The 23,619-nt window shown below is 35.1% G+C and overlaps 1 protein-coding gene and 1 long non-coding RNA gene across 22 annotated transcripts in view; one reads left to right on the forward strand and one right to left on the reverse strand.

Moving 5' to 3' along the window:
- Positions 1-23,188, reverse strand: part of LOC103715695 (cycloartenol Synthase-like) — a 94,729-nt gene extending 71,541 nt beyond the window's left edge. For 5 of the 21 annotated variants that reach the window (XR_016398949.1, XM_088714597.2, XM_088714589.2 and 2 more), the window contains exons 1-6: positions 22,971-23,165; positions 22,505-22,725; positions 13,533-13,718; positions 13,252-13,341; positions 12,968-13,162; positions 12,794-12,878 (exon numbers count right to left, since the gene is read on the reverse strand). Coding sequence is in view for 19 of the 21 variants with exons in the window: in XM_088714597.2 (XP_088570723.1) it covers positions 12,794-12,878; positions 12,968-13,162; positions 13,252-13,341; positions 13,533-13,718; positions 22,505-22,702 (754 nt within the window). In the remaining 2 variants the exon portion in view is untranslated. Of the gene's footprint in view, positions 1-12,793; positions 12,879-12,967; positions 13,163-13,251; positions 13,342-13,532; positions 13,719-22,504; positions 22,726-22,970 lie in introns of all 21 variants that reach the window. The other 16 variants (XM_088714599.2, XM_088714598.2, XM_088714590.2 and 13 more) reach the window with 10 other exon arrangements.
- LOC148699498 (uncharacterized) lies at positions 5,089-7,521 on the forward strand. Its single transcript, XR_015974758.2, has 3 exons — positions 5,089-5,480; positions 6,103-6,171; positions 7,270-7,521. It is a non-coding gene; the product is annotated as an uncharacterized LOC148699498 (long non-coding RNA).
- Positions 23,189-23,619: the final 431 nt, after the last annotated feature.

A 23,619-nucleotide genomic window follows, 5' to 3' on the forward strand; every position in this document is an offset into this window, starting at 1 on the left:
GGGGAGAATCTGAATTTTAAGCAAGCTAAATCATTACAGATATATAAGCCAAACCATTGATTGCATGATATGAAGGCTTATATAATTCCAAATGAAAGGGGGAGCTTTAACTCCGAAATTTATTGTTCACACCTTTCAAACTTGGATAAATTAAATTACCAGACATCTGAATTCATTTATGGATTTTACTTCCTTGTTTATAGAGCAATTCACTTTACATATACTCAATGTTTTGTCATCATCAAAAAGGGGGAGATTGTGGAGTGATTGATTAAAACCCTATTTGATTTTGATGAGCTCAAAGCATTTGAGTATATCTCTTGTTTACTAATGAATTCAATTAAGTGTTTCAGTGAACTTGGTTCATAATATTTTGGATAAGTTAAGAAGTCAGCTTGAACCAAAGTCTGAAACTCGAGTCGACTCCAGAGTATCACGAGTCGACTCCAAGCGTATCAAGTTCACTGGCACGAGCTCGAGTCGACTCCGGATCAGTACGAGTCGACTCCGACTGAGAACAGACAGACGAACAGAAAGCATCAACTCAAAACCTGTCAGCGAGTCGACTCCTGAACTGCGCGAGTCGACTCCGATGTTCACCAAGTCGACTCCAGGGTAGTATGAGTCGACTCCTAGGAGTCACAGGCAGAAAAGTCAGAGAGCAGTTTTCGGGTCTGAGATTCGAGTCGACTCCAGTGGAACGCGAGTCGACTCCGATGGTTGGCAAGTCGACTCGAAAGAAAGTGAGAGTCGACTCTCAGAGGAACACAAGAAAAAAGTTAGAGAACGTTTTTCGGACTCTGAGATTCGAGTCGACTCCCGCATTGCACGAGTCGACTCCGAGACACCGCGACCCCAAAGAAGACAGAAGACCAATTTACTGTCTCTGAGATTCGAGTCGACTCCCAGACAGCTCGAGTCGACTCCAAGGCAGCGCTTCACTAAAAACACAGAAGACTAAGTTTCGGAAACTGAGAGCCGAGTCGACTCCGGAACAGTTCGAGTCGACTCCAAGACTGGACGAGCCAAAAGACAGAAGATCGGGAGTTCGGGCTCTGAGCGCCGAGTCGACTCCCAGGACAGTCGAGTCGACTCGAGTTGGCCAAGTTAAAAATTGGCTCCGTGGACTTCATGGGATGAGCCGACTCCGAAAATGCCAAGTCAGCTCCAGAAGTTGGCGAGTCGACTCCGGGACAAGTCGAGTCGACTCCCAGTCGAAGAGGCTACTTTAATTCAAATCCGGAACAGTTGCCGAGTCGACTCCAGAAAAGCTTGAGTCGACTCCTGCTACAGCCGAGTCGACTCCTGATCGCGCGAGTCGACTCCAACCCACCAACGGACATATTGTCAGGGTGTGCAGAGTGTGCAGAACGGGCAGAAAAAGGTCTCTAACGGCTAGTTTCCATGGGGGATGGCTTAAATAGCCACAGAAGACTGTAGCAAGGCAGAGAACAACTATTCCACTCAAAGAAATCAAGCATTCAATCTCTGCAACCTGTTCTTCAACGGAAAAGAGGAAAGAGCAACATTAACTCCATCCAACTTCCTCTTCCCAGCATTTAAGGAAGCCTCCTCCTACATTCAAGTCGATCACACATTCAAGAGGAGACTCGAAGTTCGAGAAGCCCTACTCAACTCCAACTCAAACGTGTTTGAGGGCTTCTAACTTCTCTTCTGTTCATATTGTTGCTTATCTGCTTTTGAGAAGCTTTGTTTTCTGTTTGTCCCTTTTATTTACAACTTGTCTTTGCTTGATTCAATCGGGGGATTGAATCAAGAGTCTTGAGGTTGGTTGGTGAGCCGAGTGTAAAACCAACGTGTGTAAGGGTTCGATTGTGATCCCGCGAAAACAATCGGGGTGGTTCTAGTCGGTGAGCCTGGGAAAACCGACCGAGTTCGTTGTGAGCTCGTAAAACAACAAGTTTGGTTGTGAGCTTGTAAAACAACCGGCTGTAATCCAAGGGGTTATAGTGAATTCCCAAGTGAGACTTGGGGAGTGGACGTAGGAGCAAGGGTTAGCTCCGAACCACTATAAAATCCTTGTGTTTGTGATTGTTTGTCTCTTTCCTTTACTCTCATTTCATTCACAGCACATAGCAATTAATTAATCATCTGGGTAAAGCATTAATTAGTCATCCACAACGTTTTAAATAGCCAAATTCTTTTAAAACCCAATTCACCCCCCCCCCCCCCTCTTGGGTTGTCTATCTGGGCAACAAAAAGAATCATTTTCTAATTAATATTTCAGTACATATTCTCAAAAAATTAAGAGAAAGCACAACTTGTTCTTGAAAGATTAAAAAGAGTGATTGCTATAAATTTTGAAAAACTCTAGATCACTCTACATTCTTGATATCATAGAATTTTAGTTTTATTCATGCTTATCATTAAAATATAAAATTCAATAAAAAAAAGAATGTTTAAAGAAAAATGCATCTTTTGAGGGGGAGCTTTAGATATTCAATCTCTTTGCATTCTACATCTTATTCAAAAGTCACTTTCATTTGATGCATACCTTGAATGTCTTATGTTTGATTCATGATCATTCTTGTCAATTTCTGAATTTAACTGTTTTACTTATAAAGCATGAATTGATATTAAGAGACTTACATAAATGAAAGAGAATTGAATGTTTTTAAAGCTAAATCATTAAAGGTTACTCTATGTAAATTTGACAAAAGACTCTTCGTATAGTTTTAATGTCTAATAGGTTTAAAACTAATATCAATTAAGCATATTTTGGTATGGTGGTAAGCGCCTGATCCAACAAGTGGTATCAGACTTTATGCTTCATTGAATATCTTTCGAAAGTTAGATTTCCATCTATACTTTATCGGTAAATCATTTGTTTTGAAAACTAATTGAAAAGGATTCCATTTGTCTTAGTATCAGAAATTTACTTTCGAATCTACTAATGAGTTCTTATTGGCTTGCACTTTAGTGTTTCAATCTTGAGCCAATTTATTTTAATTGGATTTAATGTTATGATCTTTAAAGAAAGTCTTTAAAAGAAGTCTAAAAGAACTTTCAAAGCTTTAAATTTTATATATGCTCTAAGATGTATCATAAATTACATGAAATTCATATTTTGGTATCTGTTCCCCAATGCTTTTATATCATGAAAGAACTTTGAAGTTATTAAGAATTAATGATTCAACATGATCTTATATTTTTCAAGTATATAAGTTTTGAACTCTATCTGCTCTTATACTATACTCTGAAAATTAATAAGATTGCTCTCATATTGCTATATACTTAATATATTAAAAAATAATTAAATAAAAATGTTTTCATATGTTATTAAAGATCTTTCAAAAAAAAAGAGGTTGGATTTCCATTCGTGCTTTCTTTGAATATCATTCTTGATACTCCTTAAAATAACTTGAAAAAGATTCCATCTACATTTGATTTGAAAACTATCTTTGAAATCTATATTTAGATATCTCTTCTCGTTCGTATCTCAAATGTCTCATTCTTAAAGTCAAACTTTTCATTCTTGATTTTGATTATATTTGTTACCTCTGAAATTATTTTAGGTTTTCTCTTTTTGAAAGAGAGGTAAAAAAACTTTAAAAGAATATTAAAATCATCAAATTTAATGTGATCTCATCATAATTTTGAAACTCTCTTAAGTGGCTCTGATTTATACTCATTATCTTGCTCTGACATTATTGCCTTGAGTTACGTGATTCATATTCTTGCAATAATTTGACATGCAATATTGCCTTATGCTTAATATTTCATTATTTTGCAACCTTTTTGATGTTGTCAAAAAGGAAAAGAAATATCTGAGTTGCTTATAATGCTTTATGTTTTGAATTGAATATAAATTAGCTTAGTTTGAAATATATTGATCATGTTAAAGCTGATTAACTTTAAAGCATTATCATAACGTATGTTTTTAAAGTGTCTCCTAGATTTTGTATTTGTTTTGAGTAGTGTTTACTCTCTGTTATTGTCTGTATTTCTTCTCTGAAACATTGTACTTTTGGTTATACAATATTTTCTTTTGAGTTATGATCTTTGTGATTGTCATTACATTGCTATCCATTTCATTATTATTTGTTCTTTTTGATGATGACAAAAGGGGGAAGAAAACATAATAGAGAAACTAGAAGCAAATTCGCAAATTCTATAAGAAAGATTGTATAGAAGAGAAAATATGAGCATCAACCCTTAAACTAAGAGGCATATATTATATACTAAAGGGGAAGACATGTGACAAAAAGAAAATCTAAACTTTGGCACATAATTCTAGAGATTTTTCTTGCCTCGATACATAACATGAAACTCTTGTTTTGGCACGAACTTTTAAAAATTTTGCTTTTAATGATACACAAGAATAAGGGAGAGCAAAGTTGAAATTCTTTTGACATTCATTTGGATAAGATAAGGGGAGTTTTTGGCTCAAACCTTGCTATATGATACGGCCTACCATGATATTATCCTAATACTCCTGAAACAAAAGCACTTTAGGAATGTTAAACCTAACTTTTCACATGAATGCCAATTTGCTTACACTCAATGCTTTGTAATCATCAAAAAGGGAGAGATTGAGGATCCTAGTATTATTTTGATATTTACAAAACCATTGAGGTCATATGGAAGTACTAATGTCATTAACTCAATTGATCAAGTACATAAACACTTAAGGAAGAAAGAAGTGATATTGTAACACCCTGAACCAGGGTTAGGGTAGCTTAAGTAATTTTTACCAGTTATTGAGCATCTTCATGATTTTAACCTAGTTTATTATGAGAATCCGAATGCACATGAAAGGTGAGGGAATATCAAAATTTTATGATGCAAATTGGATGGAAATTTTTCAGGAAGTTTGATTCGAAATCAATTCAAAAAGGTCGGAATTTCAGCTGTTATAGAAAATTTTATGGTTCCATGGATTTAGAGTACAATAACTCTGGATATAGTCCATGAATCTAAGTAAAATTTTAAACACATAATCTACATTGAGTGAGGGATTTACTGTTGGAATTTCAGCTCAAATGGATTAGCCTACAGCCTGAAACAAAACAAGTTAGGTGAGTCCCTCGGAAGCCTATCATTACAGAAAACTGCAGATCTAGATTTGTCCAAAATTTCTGTAAAAAGTAGGAAGCATGACGTGGCCTGAAACCTAGTTTTTAAAACCCCTGGGAACCACTCTTTTGACACGTTAGGTATCTGGGAAGCTAACGTGTCGGGGGGGGTGTCTAGCATGTTTTCAGCAGGCAGCAACTTGGGCTGCTGCTGTTCAACCGTTAGGAGAAGTTCAGTTGTTGGTTGTAGGTGCCAGCCCAAATCAGGCCATAAAAAGCTTCAGGGAGGGAGAGAGGAAGCTAGGAAAGAGAGAGAGCTACTTGGGGAATCCAAATAATTTGTGGAAGAAGGTTTAAAGTAAAGAGAAAGAGCAACTTGCTGTTAGGCTGCAGAATAGAAATACAGAAATTTCTGGTGCACCCAGGCTTCCCAGCGAATTTCAGGTGAGTTTTCCAAACTTTTTAGTGATTCTAATTGTAGTCCCACATAGGAGGGTGATAAAGGAAGATTTTAATTATTTTAGATGATTTTTTAGGTATGAAAGAGGATTTGAACTATGCTTCCGAAGTTGTTGAAAGCAGTCTGAAATTCTGCAGAATGAAGCGATGGGATTTCTTTGTGTTTTAGGTGATTAAATTGTTATTTAAAGCTGAAAGTTTGTAGGTTGTGTTAGGGATTTCCTAGTCCTAACACAGAGCCCAATAGGTGGAATTGATTGTTTAAGAACCTCCGGGAATTAAGAGGTTTAATTGGCTCGAAAACAAAATAAACAAGCTGAAAACAGGAGATTTGAATTCTGATTTATTTTTGATCTTAAGTAGTTGTTTGGCAGCTGAAAATTAATAGATGACATAGAAGGTTTTCTAGTCCTAACCCAGGGTATCAAAGAGGGAGATAAAAGCTTGGGAACCTTTGAGAATTGAGAGGTTTTATTTATCCTAAAACAAGACAAGCAAGGTAAAAATCAGAATGTTGAGATGAGGGTGTTGGATTTCTTTTTGGAACATGCATAATCATGTTGCATCATATAGGTTATAATTTTGATCGACTCTTTTAATTGTTTAGGAGGAGAAGAGAGTTCCGGAAGCGTGCCGGGAGTATCAAGCACTAGGCTGGTGCGTTAGCCATCACAAGGTGAGTGGTTTTCTTCTTAACTATGGTAGTTTATTTCGTAATTCCACAGAAATGAATTATGTCCCCAAATTCAGAATGAATATGCTACAGAATGGAAATAAGAAGTATTAATTCTCATGATTAAATTGCTTTCTATCAGTGGATAAATGATCTGATTTGGAAAATATATGCTATACTTGAAAATACTTTAAATTCATGTTTGTTGATTCGTAAGTTTATGAACTTGTTTGGGAATGGATTAACCCAAAGTGACTGAAAAACTCCTTATCTCGGCCTAGAGAGTCGTTTTAGTTTGACTCCAAGCTATTATGGAGTCGACCCCAGCAGAGTATGAGTTGACCCCTATAATTCACGAGTTGACCTCTGTAACTCTAGAGTCGACTCCAACCCTGTTACAGTAACTAATATTTGCACTTTTACCTTGGATACATCATATCAGAGTTTATGATATGTGCCCAGTAGGACAGAGATGGGACGACGGAAGGGTGTAGCTATGATATGTGCCTAGTAGGGCAGAAATGGGATGCTGGGAGGGCGTAGTAATAATATGTGCCAGTGGGGCAGAATTGGAATGCCGGGAGGGCATAGCAGTAGCACCATGCATAGGACTGTCGGGCTACTCATGAGAATGGTGCCTCATGCGAGTGGCCGGCAGTAGGGCTCGCGGGAGCCATGATTTTCAATATTTAAGCTATGTATACATATGACTGAGCAACAAATGTATTATTTTTAAGCATAATGATTTCAAAACCTATGTGAATGTTCTATGTATCAAATTCCTCAGCGAAGAAAAGTGGACTCTACGGTCCAGAAAAATGACTTGAGCAAGGCAATTTTATTAATGCTTTATTTTAAAGCAACAGCTTTATTTCCTGCTAGTTGTAGTACTATTGGCAAATAGCAAATTTCTTATGTGGTTGAAATCTAAGTGCTTTAAAATCAAATGCAAATGTTTTATATGTGGCATAAACACGTTATATTTATTGTATGTAAATAAGTATCACAGCTGAAATCTCTTATTTCCTCATGGTTAATAGATTATCCACTCACTGGGACTTAGGTCTCATCCCTCTCTTTTTCTGTAAATTTTTTTTGCAGATCGGCAGAGTCATAACATTATAAAAGTACCGCATCAGCATCATCCTAGAAGTTTGTCATAGAAGGTTGGCCATGCCCCTCTGAGGTGAAAGGAAAAACCTTTGTATTATGCATGTAGGTAGGGTGTGAATGTAAAGTAACTTGAGATAGATGTAAAGTTTGTTATATTTTGAGCTATGTATAGTAGACTTTAAGTTATAAATGAAAGCCTGGGTTGCTTTTAGTTATGATTGAAGTGAGTTAAATAAATTAAACTAACAGGTTTAGGATGTGTTAATTTTTATTGGTTGGTTGGTTGGATATAGTAATTGACAAGTTTTTAATAGTAACTTGTGAACTGCAGCACAAGCTGCTAATAGAAACTCTGCTCGGTACTGTATCCGACTAACCTACTGTGGGAGGGGATATCAGGTGATTAGACTACACTTATTAGCCTATATATATAAGGACAAAGATAATATTTGGCCATATTTGTGAATGAGCAAAGAAAAGAGATAGACAATTTTTTGAATAATTCATATCAACACACTTACATATTTATATCCTCAAATTTTATGATTTCTCAAGTTAAATACCATTTATTGCCGCTTAGACTATCAATGTTATAAAACCAATGACTAGAGACAAACATTACCATCAAAACATGAAGTTATCTTTTGGGAAAAGATGATGAAAAAATTTGACATCAAGAGCAAAGAAGAAAAGAGAGTTCAATAAGAAAAATTGACATCAAGAGTAAAGAAGAATTAAGATTATTGAAACAAGAAGCTCGTATCCCATGAAATTTGGTTTTTGCATTGTTGATGTTATTTCACATTATGAATAACAACTGATCACATTTGAATAGGGATAATTTTATTAATTCTCCTTAGACATTTATGGGGTTAGCCTTAAATATCTGGGAAGATAATATTCTTCCGAAATTTTGTGTGATTTTTAAATAGATTCCAAGTTTTGATATTAAGTTGTTCCTCATCTATTTGATCAAGCAGTACAAGGTGTTGCCTTTAGAATTTGTTCGGGGGAGGGGGTGAGGGGCCTAATAAAGAAGGATAGCTCAATTAAGTCTGCATGCTTGGTGAAACAACCTGAGAGGTATTTCATTATATTTTAAAAAAGAGTGAACTAATCAAGCTTGACTATTTTATATGTCATTCTAAAGTCTATAAAGATTGTTGGAGCATCAAGGTGAGAGCATAGGCTTAATCTAAATTATTATATGGCAAGATGGTCTAATTAACACTACGATAGGGAACTACCCATTACAATTAAAGAAATGGTTCTCATTAGACTCTCTAATTTTGTTGTAGCTGCTAAATAGGCTAGGCAACCTTATGAAAGAAACTTGGCCTATCACACAGATAGCTGCCTAGGTATCTAGGTTAGAACATTAGTACAAAAGTCTCCATATCTTTGATCTTATTTTCATTAAATCAAAATTATTTTGTAATATTCGATTAGTTAATATCTTATCTCTCTCTCTCTCTTTTATGTGCATCTCGGTGTCATTTGCAAAAAAAGGAAAAATATTTCATAAATTACATTGTAAATTTATATATAAATATAGACACATAATGATTAATTACATGCATGAATACATATTTTGTGAAGAAACATAAATATAAAATTTTAGATTTGCATTGCAAGTAGCTTTTAAAGGGAATAATAAAATTTTAAAAACAATATACAAATTATTTGATTATTTGACTTTTAAAATAATATAGAAATTACTTATGTATTTAAGGGAGTTATAAGGATATTTTCAAAAGAAAAAAATGATAGATAGAATCAAAATGGAATATTCCTCAAATTCAAAGTTGTTGTGTGTGTATTTCTACATACTTTTTTATGAATATGCTACAATGGTTCATGTGAGGGTCTCCTAGGTGTCTTAAAGCATGTCTATCAACAAGACAGTGACCAAGCCCCTATGTGACTAACTTAGTATAACAACGAAGTTATTTTATAGTGACTTGCAACAACAATATATCTTGCACTCATCAAGGGCCTATCTCAGAATCGATGATATTTATTATTGAAGATGGCATAAGGGAATTATGCCAAAATGGCAAGGTGACCAAAAGAGCATAGCCAAAACTGAGTGAAGATATCCTCTCTTTTTCCAAAAAGATAAAATTTCCATAGTCCTCTTTGCCTATAAGAAAATAGACTCGGCTCTAGCAAATATCCTTGTCGTGTCCATGAGGTAAGATTGTTTGTTCTCCGATAATCATCATAAGGTAATCAAATACTTTTTATATAGCTATGAAAAAGAAGATTAGAGATATTTCCGTATGCCTCCTCCTAAAAGGTCACTTGGGCTATTAATCAAGATCATATACAATGCTAAGATTGTTCAAAAGCTACAAGCCCAATATATAAAAGAAATATTTCAATGATCCTTAATTTTAATCTTTGGTGCAACTAAAGGCAAACAAAAGCAAGAAATTTCATGCTTAGAAAAAGATTGTACAAATGAGATAAACATGGTTATATTTTAACTATAAAAGAAGGAATTCAAAAACTATTTGATATTTTAAAATCAATTAACACAATAATTCAAAAACTATTTGATATTTTAAAATTAATTAGCACAATGTAGTTTAAAACTTTCACAAGAAAAAGTTATTTCATATACCATCAGCATCAAGCCTTTTTGCAACTATCTGGATCCCCCTCTTTAGATTTATGTATCTTTTACCTAGAGTTCCCATTTAGGACTCCCTTTAGTTTATCTTAGACTTCATTTTGTCTCTTCTCACAACTTCCACCAGTGTTACCTTAAGCCCTCTCCTCCTTTTCAATAGATACTTGGAATAATTACTAAATGATGGATCTCCATATTCCAATACAAATACCTACTTGACATAATTAAGTCTTGTGAGGAGTTTGGTATAATTGCATTTTAGTTACATATATAGTTTTTACTTTTGCAAACTCTAAACTTAATTACTTAAATCAGGGCAACCCTAAAAATCTTTTAAAAGATCTACTCTATAGTAGTTAAATAAGTTGCAAGCTTTAGCAAACTAGTGGCTTAATGCCAATTGGACTCATCTTGGTTGGTTGGTGCAACTCTCCTCTTTATAAAAGTCCTAAGTTTGAGTTAGGACTTCTGTTCATTCTCTATCAAGAGGTCTAACCTAAAATCTATTTATAAAAGTGATGCAAAAAATGGTGAAAATCTTTCATACCCCTTACGGTTTTACTTTAGTTACATCCCTCTTCCTCAACGCATGTAGGAATCATTTATATATTCCCATTCCCTTTGCTTTAATATTAAAAAAATTCATTTGGAAAAGTTCATTGTCATGACCATAACCATTAACATCAAGCCTTCTTGCAAGTATTTGGATCCATCTTTCACCAAGTGTTCCTATTTAGGGCTCCCTCTAGTTTTATCTTAAGCTTCACACAACTTTGATTAGTGTTACCTTAAGTTCTCCCCTCCTTTTCTCACATTCTCCAATAGATACTTGTAATAATGACGTAAATGATGGATCTCCATATTCCAATACAAATACATACTTGAAATAATTGGGCCTTGTGAGGAGTTTGTATAGATTGCATATGAATTACACATATAGTTTGTTCTTTTGCTAAATCTAAACTTAATTACTTAAATTAGAGCAACCCTAGAAATTTTCTCAAAGATCTACTCCATAGTAGTTAAATAAGTTGCAAGCTCTAGTAAACTAGTTTGCCTTATGCCCATTAGACATCATAATTGGTTGCTGTTGCTCTCCTCTTTATAGAGGCTCTAAGTTTGGGTTAAGACTGCAACTCTCTAACTATATTTGTATTCTTTTAAAGAACAATGTAGCCATAGTTTGTGCATATACATAGATTTTGATTTGATTATACACATTTACAATCAAGTGACAGCTAAAATATCTTGGAGCTTCATAGATGGCTTATTTTGCTATAGTTTGCTAGAAGGAGAGTTTATGTTCATTTCTTACCAAGAGGTATAACCTGGAATCTATTTATAAAAGTCATGCGAAAAATGGTGAAAAGTTTCCATATAAACCTTGTTACACCTTAGTCACATCCCTCTTCCTTAAAGCATGTAAGAATCATCCATATATTCCCATTTCCCTTGTTTTAAGCCTAAAACTGGTCTTTTTTGCTCTAGGTGAAAATAGATGAAAATAGAAGATTATTTAAACAAACCAACTTTGGCTACTCCTTAAGGCTCATTACCCTAAGAATCACTCTACATCCAAGAATAGTAATATTTGTTATCCACTTATACCTCCTTGGAAACTTTGTGGTGACTTCACACTAATTCTACAAGAAGACTGTCACAAGCTAACTTGAAGTAAAATCATTGTCTCCCCTCTTGAAGTTACCTTCATGTAGAAAATACTACAAGCTATGCCTCCCCTAAGAGGGCCTCCAAAAACCAATGACTTGTCCATTATTTAATAAATTATGATAGGATGTTTCATCTAAAACTTCGACTCTACTGAAAAAGATAATCATCTGATGAAGAGGCTCAACACATGTCAACTAACCCATTAAGCATAATAGCATTTGGCTTATTTGGCTATGTAAGGGATAGCATAAAGTTCAATAACATACCATTTACTGGAGTGAAATTGTTGAGTTGCTTACATTCATGTGGTTTTATTGGAATATTGTTTGTTATTCTAGGTTTTATTTATAAAGAGGCATCTTATGAGATGTCTTACGAGGTGTTTTATATAATGTATCTTTTTTCTTTAATGGTTAAGGTAGGTTTGGTTGCTTTTTTAGTTCTTTTCTAGCCCATTGCAGTTGACTTATCAAAAATCAAAAAAAAGAAAAAAAATCCAAATGCAGAGCTTAAAAGGCCAGGCATTACCCTTGACCTATCACAAGAGCTTGTGATATAGTAGGTTTTGAACTAATGAAAGAATTATGTTTTTAGCTTGGGAAAAGTTCAAAATATAAACATGTGGTTGAATGTATGATTATATATTTTAACTCTCCTATAGCTTTCTTTTTTTTTTTGGCTTAAAAAAAGGAAAGAGGGGGGAGAGGAAGACCTCACCCGTGTAGCAACCCTCACTGGGCCCTCTTCCTGCTGGAGAATGTTCGATGCGGATAGACAAGTTTTACTCATATCCTCCCTATCCGTGGGTTGCCCCACGTGAGCACCACCTAAGTACCAGCGGACCAGATAGCGACTCCACCAGATAAACCAGGCGGGGGGCATTCGGTCTCCGCATTTAATCGACGCCCGCGTGTTTCGAATCTGGGCCACTCCGATGGAATCTTCGCCCCGTTCCAATTGTGCCACCACCTCAGTGGTACTCTCCTATAGCTTTCAGTGCGCTTCTTATGCACCAAGTTTGGGTAATGTTCAAGAAAATAAATTAAATACAGGGGTGTTATTTTGGAATTCCATCTATGATAGAAATTTTGAAGACAAATGACAAGATAGATTTATTATATCCATTTTATTTTTTTACTCTTATATCCTTGTCAAAAGAAAAAAAAGAAGGCAGAGTTCTTTCTGGGACAAAGAAGGAACATGAACCTGGATGAAATGGTAGGAAATATGGGAGTAAGAATGCTTCTGGGACCCAAGGGTAGCTGCCAGACCATTCATATACTCCAAGCATCTGCAGTCATAATAGTACAATGGCATCAAATATATATTCAAGTGATTAGAATCACTGAATTTTCTAAAAGTAAAGATCTCATCTCCTACTGAAAGGAAAAGTTTTCCCCATGCTGATGTAGCAGTTGCACCACCATGATCTAGTATCCATTTTCGTGCTTTTTGCATCGCCCCATCTCCACCTTCAGCCTCTTCACCAAGCAACCTCAAAGCAACATAATTCAGGGATGTGCCAAGCATGGTGCTTGTACCTTCAAATTGAAGGCCCCATCCTCCATCTTCATTCTACAATTCATATAAACATTCTTAGGAAGTTTATGGTCTTTGTTTTTTTAGTTAAATTTCAAGGGTTTCAGATTAAAAAAAATCCATACCTGTACGTTGTACATATAGCGAAGCATCTCCCTACGGTATTCAGATGAAAAAACTGTATTGAATTCTCCAATAGCATGTAAACTAATAATCTGCATGAAAAATTACATAAAACAATATTATAATATTAACTCCAACCATACTACTACAAAAGCTAGTCATTTTCATAACTGATTAAGCAATTCTTAGAGAAGATTATATTTTTCGGTGATTTTGTCTAGATGGAAAGAGATGCTTGAATAGAGCATTGGAAAAATCATCTCAATTTTAGATCAAAAATTACCCAAAGAGGTAAAGAGAACGTTGGACCAGAAAAATCACAGGGCCAATGCCCATCATGAGCTTGTAGAGTGGAATAACGAATCATAACCCTCCTTAAGGTTACCAGCACTGCCTCCTTTGTGATGTCTTCATGATCACCTAATTTGACTTGGGGGAGAGTCACTTTGTTTGTGTTCTCCTTTTCAAACTGCATATCAAGAACCAAATATCAAATCTTAGAGTAAAGGAGATGATGAAAATAACACATTTGCAAAGACACACACATAGAGAGAGAAAGGAAAAATCTGAACCTTACCACAAAATCACTCTTGATTTTACTAACATCATCAACCAACATGAACCAATCTGGTTATGGCTAGGCATGTAAATGAGTCTGATTCAGGTTAGGCTGAAGTTTGGCCAATATTTTAAGTGGCTGATGAACTGAGCTAACCCATTCGTTAATAGAAACATGCAACATACTTATCCTAGCTAACATATGGGCACCCCATCCAATTCAAAACGAATTTCCAAATTTTTGAATCATCTTTAATTCATTTTTTTTATATTCTCCTTACATCTCTATTACCTATTGGAAGAGGCTTTCTATGACCAAGCCCACCACTTTGTAACTTGACTCTTTTCATAGCCAGAATATCATTGGTAATATATTTCTTGTTTTAGTTATACTAGTAACTAGGCAAGTGCAATGCACATTCGAGGAAAAGAGGAGAGAAAGTGCTAACAGAGTCCAGTTTGTTTAGGAGTTGAATCAAAGAGTTCAATTTATTTAGGAGTCAAATTAATACAACCTATTTAAGAGTTTTATGAAAAGGGTCTAACTTGATTGGAAAAGCATTAGAATGAGTGCTTGTGGTAATTAACATAGGTGAGAAAACTAATAGGTTCATTAATATTTTTTAAAAAACAATAAATAGGAGGGGTATTCTCGCTTGAAAAATGATAAATAAATTTAAGATGGAAGATTTCATGATTTCGGAACTATCATTTTTATATACAATATAAATATGTGGTTTACAATTTAAGGAGTTAAGGATTTTCTATTAAATAGGAAAGCAGCAGCATATATGTGACACTCTCAATTTTTAAAGATGTCAAGTTATAGTAGGAAAGTGGAAAAAAAAAGTAAAATAATAAAATGAAAGAAAATTCAAATTGGCCAAACTCCGGCTACTTTATGCTTTCCCATTTATTTTAATTTCTAAGAGGAGAGAAGGCCAATGAACTCAATGTGTCTAAATAATCAGTTCTTAGCAAATAGAGATACTCTCACTTGCATTCAAGTGCTCAATGCTAATATACTAGCATTTGGCATTTGCAATGCACATGGAAAAAGAAATTTTTTATTCATCCACTTTCTTTCCTTTCCCTCCTTCCCATTTTGATGTAGTTTCTTTTGAATTTCAAATTTTTATTCTTCTATTCTTTTCCATTATCCATATACAATTAATCTAATTCTAAGATCAATTTTTTGTATTTTACCATTTTGGGACTATTAATGATAGCATTTATCTTTTTTCTTTTGTTTGCTCGACTCTTAATGGTAGTATTGATGAGCTAGTATGCTCATTCATTAGTTTTTCTTTTTCTAAGTAGAAAATAGGTTCCCCTATCATTCATTTCATTAAGAATTTGAAATGTAAGACAAAACGAGCTACAACATATAATGGTATTTGAATAAAGAAAAATCATTGGTTGTAAAACCCCGTCCTCAGTGAATTGGGCCTAGTCCATTTGACCAGCCCAACTGGAAAAGATTTAGCCCAAAAATGAAAAAAAAAATTGCACGTGCTTGGCACGTGCGAAAAAGGAAGAAGACTTCGGATGGGAATCTTCTTCCTTCCAATCCCATCGGACATAATCCGACCCAAGGGCGGATTCCGGCCCCCTCCAACTCTATTTAAATCAGGAGTCTTCTTCCTCTTGATCCCATTGGATGGAATCTAACCCTGGGGTAGATTTTGTCCTTCTCCGACTCTATTTAGAGCCTTCCCCCTCATCTCTCTTCGACCATATCGGAGAGCCCAAGTCCCCGATCAACATTATCGTTGGAATCCTTGATTTTTCTCCTCGAATGTCGACCACTTCCAATGTCGTTGCCGCTACCCACCATCGCTCGAAGCTAGGTAAGAATTTGGCAAACTTTAATTAGCCCATCTCTCCTTCTTCGGTCATTGTTGGAAGCTTTGATTCTGACCGAGGATCGCCGAATTTTGGCCGTAAAGTGGTACAACCCTATTTCTCCTATTTTTGTTAAAACTAGCCTTTTTCTTCTATTTTTCAGCGGGTTCCTCCATCGATGCTCATCATTGGGGTTTCCTCCTAACCCCCCATGATAGATTACGGTCATAGCCTGAGATCTAGCCACCTAGTTTGCCCTATTTCATGACTTGAGGGGTCGGAACCCCTATTTTTGACCATCTTTGGCACTACCGGCCGCCAGTTGCCGCCAATCACTTGTTGGCCGGCCATAGGTCCCTAATCCCAAGCACCACCAGCAGTCACACTCTTCCTTCCTCTTCCTTGGTGAGAGAGAGAAGCTTCCTTTTCTTTTCTCTCTTTTCCCCATCCTTTCTCTCTTTTATTTTTCTTTCTATCTAAACTCTCTCCAGAGTTGATTAGACCCCGTAAGTACGACTCTTAGTGATTTCTAGATTAACCTAAGTAAAGAAACCTGATCTAGGGTCATCGGATAGCACGCCAGCTCCGACCCTGATCCTTGCTAAATACTATAAGATTTAGTCATCCATGATCTCTATTGAACCACCTATATTCTAGTCTAAGCATGATGAGATGAATTCCGCTTTGATTGGACCAACCAAGATGTCGCAAACTTCCTCTTAGTCAGCCTACCTACGAGGGTATTGGGACTTAGAATTTTTAGTCTTAAATTAATCATGATTAAATTTTAATAAAATAATAATGTAATTTTGGATATTAGATTTTGAAGGAAGATTTCAGAATTAGTTGGATTGTCTGCTCGTTGTTCATGCAAAATAAGTAATGATCTACCTTTTCTAGATTTTTTATTCGTATAATATTATTTTTACATCAAAGAAATTGTTAATTGATTATTGTGATTTATGAATTTTATGAGATGGTATTTTGAATGAAAAATAGATATGTAATTTAGAGTAATATTTTCTAGACTATTATTATATTGCTTAATGATCTTACATCGCATATGCATATTTTGATTGGATTATGATATATATGTTATTTTGTTAAAAGAACTTTGATATGTATCAGATTTGAACTCTCAACCTAACAATATTCTGGACCCTGTCAGTTAGGAGTTATGAACTGACACTTCGATTATTATTGAGCTCATTGATTCTGTTTCTGGCCCTGCCATAAGGTATAAACGTAGTATTTCAGCCCACTCTGTAAGGTATAAATATAGTATTTTGGCCCACTCCGTAGGATATAAGTATGGTATTCTGGCCCACTCCGCAGGATATAAGTGTGGTTCTATTTTTGACCTAGCCATAAAATATAAGTGTGGTCATAGTTTAAGGCTATTGAGCTAAATATGATTTGTTTTGAATCAGATTTATGATTATGTATATAAACATTTAAAAGATATGGATTTTAATGGATTTGTGTTTTGAAATAGAATTAATTATGTCTTTATACTGATTCATTATAATTTGTATTTATATTTTATATTATTACATGAATTATCTAGTTAAGGTATTTATTACTTACGAGACTATCTATCTTATTATACGATTTCTTACCATTTTTATAAATCCGAAGAATTACCTCGACTCGGAGATTTATCATGGGAGAGCGATTAGAGATAAGATTTTGATATTTTTATTTAGACTAAATTTTATTTTAGAGTTGATGCAAGATTTTAGAATATTATTAGTTTTGTAAGACTTTTAATTCTGTTATTTAATTAAAATTTGAATATTATTATTTAAATTATTTTTACTGGCAGATTATGATATTATGATAAGATGCCTTGCATGCTCGTAGGAAGAGTTCTCTATAAGTGTGCAGGGGTTGCCGTGAAACTCGGGTTGAAGGCGTGACATTACTATTGTGATTTAATTGTAGACAACCCTGGGGCATCCCCTCCCAAGCTCTTAGAGCTAAAACCAATACATGATCCTTCAAAGCTATGATGGATCTTCATCTAACTATTATCTGGACTTGGGTTTTGTAGCCTATCTATCTGAAAGTAACAAAATAGTTTTTTATTTAGTTAGGAGCCAAAATGGTCAAACATCCAAAAAGTTGAAGAATGGTATCCTTATTCTTCCATTTTTGTCACTCTATCCCACTAGGCTTGAAGTTTTAATAAAGCAACACTGATCATTAACATGAATAAGGGAATCTTAGAAGCAATATTTCTTTAGGATATAGGTCAGAATCAAAGCTTTCTAATCCATTTGTTGTACCTTATTTAGTTAAACATTTACTTCAGCACTTGGGTTAAATCACCTCTTTAGAAGGCAAAATAGATATTTTGAAATGTTGGAAGACAGTAGATGCGTTATCTTTTCTCCTCCTAACCCTTTTATGCCACTTAACCTAGGAATAATCCAGGCTATCTTCGACTGGAATAATCTTAACTTGAGTTTTCGAACCAAGAGATAGTTGTTCTTTCTTAGCTACGTAAACTATTCAATCCCTTCTTTCTAAATAGTTTTGACCCCGTTAAAGTTAAATAAAATACCAAAGAGATAGTTTTTAGTTTATCTAAAAGTTTAAAGGTAACCCTCATTATTGGAAGATAATTGAGGTGTCCAAAAAGTTGTGTGGCTGCATATGTATAGCCGAATAAAAGCAAAAAAAAAAAAAAACTTTGTGTTGGTTTATGAGGGAACCAACTGGGGCCTTACTCTTAAAAAAGGTGAAATAGTTTTAGGCCCTATTTGGGGAAGCTTTTGGAGGGCCAAAAAATACTTTCTGGCCATCCAAAAGTACTTTTGGATGAAAAAAGGATGTTTAGTAAAAATTTCAAAAAGCTGTTTTAACTTTTCCAGAAAGCTGAAAACAGCTTTTCGGAAGAAGCTCCATTTTGGAGCTTTCCGCAAATGTTGTTTTCAGCTTTGTCGTAAAACTATTTTTTGACCAAAATACTCCTATTTAAAAGACCTTTTTTCTCTCAAAATCCTCCATCTCACTGCCTCTTCCTCTCTCACCCTTCCCTCTCTCTCTCTCCCTCTCTATCTCCTTCTTCTTCTCAACGTCGTTGCCCCCTGTTCCTTTTTTTTTCTTTGTTCTGGGAGGCAGCTCGTGGCTGCCCACGGTGGCAGCCACCACGCCGGCCACGGGCGCAGGTCGCGCTAGCTCGTGGAGCGGCCGGGCTCAGTCGTGGGGTGGCCGGGCCTCCGCCAGCCGCGGGACCGCAGCGTCCCAACCGCGGGACCAGGAAGCTGTGGGGCGAGCTGCTTCGCCTTCCTTCCGCTGAGCCGGCCGCGGCGTTCCATCCGGCCGCAGCATTCCAGCCGCAGGGAAGCCCCCATGGCAGTGGAGCTATGGGGCGGCGATGTCCGCCTGTGGTGATGGCGGACGAGCCGCCTCGGCTCCCTTCTGTCGAGCCCCCTCCTGCGGTCGCCGCGGTCCGATCCCCTTCTGGCGCTGCCGGCCTCGCGGGAGGAGAAGAAATGAGAAGAAGGGAAGAGAGGAAGGAACAAGAAGAAGAGAAGAAAAAAGAAAAGAAAAAGAAAAGAAGAAAAGAAGAAAATGAAAGAAAAAGAAAAGAAAAATAAATAAATAAATAAATGCATAAATAAATATGTATATAAATGAACAAATAAATAAATGAATAAATAAATAAATAAATAAATAGAATAAAATAAATAAATAAATAAATAGAATAAAGTAAATAAATAAATAAATAGAATAAAATAAATAAATAAAAAGGAAAATAATGAGTGAGTGGCAAATAATTTGATCTAAATAAATAAATAAATAAAAATAAATATTAGTAATTATTTAATTAATTTTATCATTTAACTAAAAAATTTGTTAGAGAGATAAATGGTCATCAAAAGGGTAAAAAATTAATTTACACTAATAATTATAATATTTTATATATTTATTATTATATTATACTATAAATATAATATTATATTATATTATATCATAATACATTGATATGTTATATTAAATAATTTAATATTATATTAAATTATCTTATAGTATACAATGTTATTGTACTATATTATAATAATCTTATATTACATTACATTAATATTATACTATATCATATATTTATGTATTACTATATATTATATTTTATTATGCTTTGTTGTATAATACTAGTAATATCCTTTATGGTCATTTTGTCACACAAAAGTACTTTCTCAGTTTGTTTACTAAACATATGTTAAAGTGTCACATCACTTTATAAATGTAGTTACCAAACAGTAAATAACTTTTTTCTAAAAGCTCTACATCAAACAGCTCTACTTCCAACAATTCTACTTCCAAAAGCTTTACTGCCAACAGCTTCCTCAAACAGGGCCTAAGTCTCCTTTTCTTCTCCAAGTTACTCCATTTAACCCAGCTAATTCGGATTTTTTTTTATTGAACCAAACAATGTTGGTGCATTTATGAGAGAGTTTTGGCTAACCCAATGTTTACTATCCTGTAACCCGCTGATTAAGTGACTTTTATCCTCCACTTTTAGCCAAACTAGACTTCTATATATATGGGGTTTGAGGATAAGATAAGGCAGTCCAAACTATAGCTCTTTAGTGGAGTTGTTCTAGTAGCACTAATTATTCAACTAGGTTCAAATACATAGTCGGACTTGATTGGACGCACATAACAAAAATATACATCTAATTAGATTTGTATATAATCTGGAATATGATAAAAAAAATGTCAGATATGAATACAAATATGAATTTTGAGGTTTTTATATGCAGATTCAGGTAATCGAATGCCATTCTTTTATTTAGATTTGGATTTGGATACATGAATATCTGCAAAAACATAGAGAAGTATGTTATGGGTTGGATTGCCTAGCATCTATTTACTATAAAAAGGAAAAACTCTTGGAGTCTCCATACATGAGGCTTAATTTAAATCCTTTCTTAGACATTTACTATTTATGATCTTTTTTAAAAATAACTTTTAGAAAGTATATACATTGCACATGTTGCACTTTAGTTGACACATTCATAATGACTAGAGAGAGGGTTGCTAATTATATCAATTCTTCGTAGAAGATACTCGTGATCCTCCTTTTCTGAAAATATCTACATATCTAGATTTTGTAATCTAAATCAAGCTTCCACATATGTGATCATTGAAATTATAGTTAGATGCTTAAATCGTGACACTTTCTTATCATTTATGATTTTATCATTTAGGGGTCTCTTTTTTTTAAAAGAAATATGAGGATGCCACCACTAGGGTTTGGACCTTGGTCCTATTCCAAGTAGATGGGGCTTCCAAGCTGTTGAGCTAAGGCTAGTTAGCATCTTAGTTATCTTTATTAAGCTTTGCTCAAAAGGTTCAATTTGTATCCAAAGTAATAATCAACTTATATTATTATCTATTAAGAAAAATAAAAATTGACTACTATCCAATTATATCTTTATATGTTGAATATGCATAAAAAAATATGAATATACCATTCATTATCCAACCCTTCTCTGATCCACTATGAACCCTATTATCTTTTCTTTTTGTTGAGGATCTTTTTTCTGGTGGTGAGAGACCAAAGATGCCTAAACCTGAACCCAACCATCTTAATCTGTTCATTGAGTCGAAGTTTTATGAATTTAGATTGGACTTTAGCTTATAATCTTAATCTAACCCCAAGTTGCATTTGGTTAGTGTTAAGCTAATACCAGTTGGATCCAATTGAACCTAGTCTAACATCAGCCAATGTAATAAAATAAAAAACTTCCTGTTTATGCTTCACATATTATATATCTAAAATATTTAGCCTTAACAAATTATAACACTGTGTAAATGAACTCGATGGACATCCCAAACTTAAATATTAACCTAAAAAAGAAACCTTTGTCTGATCTTTACCTACATAATCCAACACAACCCAATTGACCTAAATCTAGTCTAACCCAATGCAATCTCAATTTATCTTGATATAGGTTTTGGTTGAAGAAATCTCAACTGGTTTTCAGGTCAGCTTGGGTTACGGCTAGCTCTCAACATGATAGAATCTATCTTTAGTCCCCTCAAGGATTTGTAGTATATATACAAATCCTTTCCATGCATGTCATGCAGATTGGCAAAAAATTATTTTGAAGTCCGGCGCCAATAGCCCATTTAGTAGTTCCAGATTTTTTTTGACTATGATAAGCTAATAACTCCTATAATTTGTTGACCTACTATAGGAATTTATCAAGATCACAACTTCCTTAATAAAATTGTTTTATTTAAGTTAGTATTTGGATTTTGAGCTTTCCTTTAAAACTCATACTTAATTCATAAGGCTAGATTTCAAAGTATTAACTATTCAGGTTTTGTACATAGGAATTGACAAATTTCAAGTCTACTAAACTTCACCCTTGCACACAGCATGAAACATTCGTCTACATCTGATAAATTCGAACTCACTTGTAGAGGCCCCTTCTACATCCACCATGAACAAATAGCCACCACAGCTGACTGCACCTCTCCAATCCATAATTTTGATCTCTCCCTAAGTGTAAATATTTGGAGAGAGAAAAGAAACTCCATTTCTCTTATCTTCTTTCCTCTCATGTTCATAATTCTCCGCTTCAGTATATGATAAAATTATCTGCGATCGGATTAAGTATAGTACATGTAACAATCTAGGACTTCATCCGAAAAAACTAACTAGAAGATGTTATTTAGATTTCTTAACTCTATATAAGTACCTAAGATCTGTCTAGTGTATAGCCAATATGAAACTAAATATATGTCCGTGCAGATCCTCACAATACATATTCCGTTAAAAATGTAACGCATGTTGTTCTTCATGAAAAAGCTAATATCATAATTAAATTTAATTACCTGCATTCGTAAGATTAGATCTGCATTGTGTCTCATCTTGAATCGATGCTTGCGGAAGTTCTCACGTGCTTCCTCAACCTTAGCAAGCTCCTCGGGCGTACCCAAATTTGGATCAAACTCCCATACCTGTCTCCCTGCAAAGTTGTTGACCGTCCGGAGCATTGGATTGCCTCCCTCCCCAATTTTTAGCCTCCACATCTTTTAATCAAAGGTTGTACCTACTAATTCAAAATGAAAGAACCACCCGTCGCATCTAAAATAATTTTAATAGCCTATGATGAACTATGCACAATACTTTTTACCATGTTATAACAAGTTTGATAGGTGATAAGGGCACAATTATTAGCAGTAGAATAAAATAAAGCCATGATAAGAAAAAAGAAGCAAAAATTATGGTTCATCATCATCTATGGTGCAATAAAAGAAGACGAAATAGAAACAATAGAACAAAAGAAACACTACTAACTTCTTCTTCTTTTTTCTTCACCTTCTTCCCTCAATTCTAGCTCCTTGTTTGCTTGGAGTTCTGAAGATTGCCAGCAAGCTTCACTTATAGTGGAAGATTTACTAAAAAAGAATCAAACGATGCTGTCAATAATAATTTCTTTAAGTGAGCCATTTTTATGTAGTTGGAGGTATGGCAAATTAACGCAAGCATGCAGCAGGCAATATGTCAATTTATTTGTATTAAAAATAGAACTAACATAGTTGCCGGTCTATACACGTCTCATCACTACGTCCCTGCCATAAATGTCCACGCCTATATGGCCCGTGAACCAAGAATAGAATGTTGATGTGACCACTACAGTAAAAGTGTGAAAAGCCGACGCTTAAATGCCGACGCTAAGGGAAAGCGTCGGCATTTCCTGCTCCCGCGCCAACTTTTTCCGACGCTCTTGGTGAGCGTGGGAAATTTGAAGCATTGGACGACGCTTAAACGCGTCGTCGTAGACTTGAGGCTAAAACGACGCTTATAAGCGTCGCCAAGGCCCCCTTAAAACGCAGCGCCCGACCCCAAGCCCGCATTCTTGCCCTAGCTACTCCCGATACCCCTTATTTTTCTCTCCGGCACTGCCCTTGCCTTCGTCTCCGGCGCTGCCCCCATCTCCCTCCTC

This window comes from Phoenix dactylifera, chromosome 18, assembly GCF_051530095.1.
Source record: "Phoenix dactylifera cultivar Ajwa chromosome 18, Ajwa_hap1_PhDact_Kaust_v1.1, whole genome shotgun sequence".
Classification (NCBI taxonomy): Eukaryota; Viridiplantae; Streptophyta; class Magnoliopsida; order Arecales; family Arecaceae; genus Phoenix; species Phoenix dactylifera.